This window comes from Oncorhynchus masou, chromosome 18 (genome assembly GCF_036934945.1).
Source record: "Oncorhynchus masou masou isolate Uvic2021 chromosome 18, UVic_Omas_1.1, whole genome shotgun sequence".
NCBI classification, from domain to species: Eukaryota; Metazoa; Chordata; class Actinopteri; order Salmoniformes; family Salmonidae; genus Oncorhynchus; species Oncorhynchus masou.
The window spans coordinates 42,843,629-42,845,790 of NC_088229.1; the positions used below are offsets into that span (position 1 = coordinate 42,843,629).

At 41.9% G+C, this 2,162-nt stretch overlaps 1 protein-coding gene across 1 annotated transcript; it reads right to left on the reverse strand.

Moving 5' to 3' along the window:
- Positions 1-910: 910 nt before the first annotated feature.
- Positions 911-1,899, reverse strand: LOC135504647 (desmoglein-2.1-like). Its single transcript, XM_064923402.1, has 3 exons — positions 1,866-1,899; positions 1,659-1,730; positions 911-1,104 (listed from the first exon to the last, which is right to left on the reverse strand). The coding sequence occupies exons 1-3, from the start codon at positions 1,869-1,871 to the stop codon at positions 919-921; spliced, it is 264 nt and encodes an 87-aa protein (XP_064779474.1). The 5' UTR covers positions 1,872-1,899; the 3' UTR covers positions 911-918.
- Positions 1,900-2,162: the final 263 nt, after the last annotated feature.

A 2,162-nucleotide genomic window follows, 5' to 3' on the forward strand; every position in this document is an offset into this window, starting at 1 on the left:
TACTTATGCAGACATTACATGTACTCTGTGGTATACTAATGTGTTTATTTTCTCACTTAGGTGGGGCTTCCGGAAGCTTTTAATTGAGGGCCAGGTTGTCAGGATGGTTAACGTACTATATAAGTACACATTAAGTACAAGTAAGTACCCCTCAAGATACACTTCATTTTAACCAGCTAAATCATGTGTAACACCTAGTAATTACATTGTATTTATGTAGATATTACATCTACTTTGTGGTGGGTTTATCCTCTCACTTGGATGGCAAGGAGGTTAAGGTTGTCATAATGGCAAATGTACACATTAATTCCAGGTTATTTTTTAAATAAATATTTTAAGCAACTTGAAAAAAGGCCATAAAAAGTGTGATTCACGCAATGCTCATGTTTCCACAGAAGTGGTGTTGACATTTTGAAATTTCTATCGAAGTCATAGCATTGAAGTAAATCTCATTCCGGCATAACCAGTAGATCAAGAGATTACACAATTCTGTTGAAAATACTATGAAGCGTAGCGATGATAAAAAAACATAACATAACAAAACGCCATACAAACACACCCCAGCCCTGTCAAAACCGAAGTCCATAATGCCATCCGAGCATGATACGATTTATTCAGTACAGTAAGTTCATCATTCATTGTGTCAGACAAAAATATCAGCAGTCTCTCCCAGTCCTTCTTCTGGGTAAAAGCCAATCCACAACAGTTTCGGTCTGTAAGAAAATGCCCCACTGATGTCGATAATGCAAAGCTTGATCCAAATTCACAATGGAGGAAGTTTGGTATAGCTGTGTCTTCTTCAACTGATAGGTCATCCCCCCCCATTCACCTCAAACAGGGGACAATGACAGACGTGTCTAATAAGCACCATTTCCCAGTCCAGCCAGGTGTGTGTGTCTACACCCTAATGTTCCTTTCCTACATGTCCTGGCGACAGATGCCCCCCAGGGTGTTGAACTTTGACCCCAGGTCCCCTAGGAACTTCAAGTCATCCCCCAGGTTACTTAGCGATAGCTCATCCAGCGACTGGCACTTGCTGCCTCTCCCCTCATATCTGTACTCGTAGGGTTGGTAGTCCACCTCATCTCCAATCATATACATCCTCTGGGGAACCAATACGCCAGCGTTAGAGGATGTTAACTATTAAACTTTTCAATAATTACATTTCTACAAGATCTTAAAAAACTCTCAATACTAGTAACTAATGAAGTACTTATAATATATCCAACTGAGGGATATTTCTTACAATAAAGAATGTATGGAGTAGCGAAAAGACAAATATCACCACCATAGTTAGTTACTGTTTTCAAGACCACATGGTGCATCATTCACATCTCAACATAATTGTCCGTCTCTGTTTTCACAGCACAGGCTATTTGTGACATTTTCTACACGTCACGTACGTGTCAGGTCGGATGTTTTAAACCCTCGTACTGTACAAACACCTGGTGTTACACAGTACTCTACCACGCTAATACAAAGGAGTTGTGCTAAAATGCCTCTTAGTGAGGATTACGGGTCTCATTGTGTGATTACACAGGGGCTGGCCTGAGGTGGTTCCCCCTCTGGGACCCACAGATCCCTCTCTGGGGCCCTTGGGGCAGTGTACACACAACCGGTTCTGTAATGGCTGTGTTGCTTGGGGACAGGTAGCTTACCCGGTCTATGTGCTCGGAAATGTGCTGGTCCGACAGCAGGCCAAAGGAGCGTGAATACTTTGAAGAGTTACTCTAAGGAGAGAGCAAAGGAGCCGTGAAAACACAGGAAAACAAACATGAAGGCAACAATTTCATGCAGTGTGTATCAATGGTGTGTGTGGTGTCAAGTAGACACGATTCTGATAGTTAGTGCACAGCAACACTTACCCTCATGGTATTGTTCCTGCTTGCAGTCCACGCCTGGTACTACAATTGGAAAATTCATATTCACATTGTTGATATGGGGCGGTAGGTTAGTGGTTAGAGCTGTTGGACTAGTAACTGGAAGGTTACAAGCTCAAACCCCCGAGCTGACAAGGTACAAATCTATCGTTCTGCCCCTGAACAGGCAGTTAACCCACTGTTCCTAGGCCGTCATTGCAAATAAAAATTTGTTTTTAACTGTCTTGCCTAGTTAAATAAAGGTAAAATAATAAATAAATAAACATGAGAATTATCGACTGC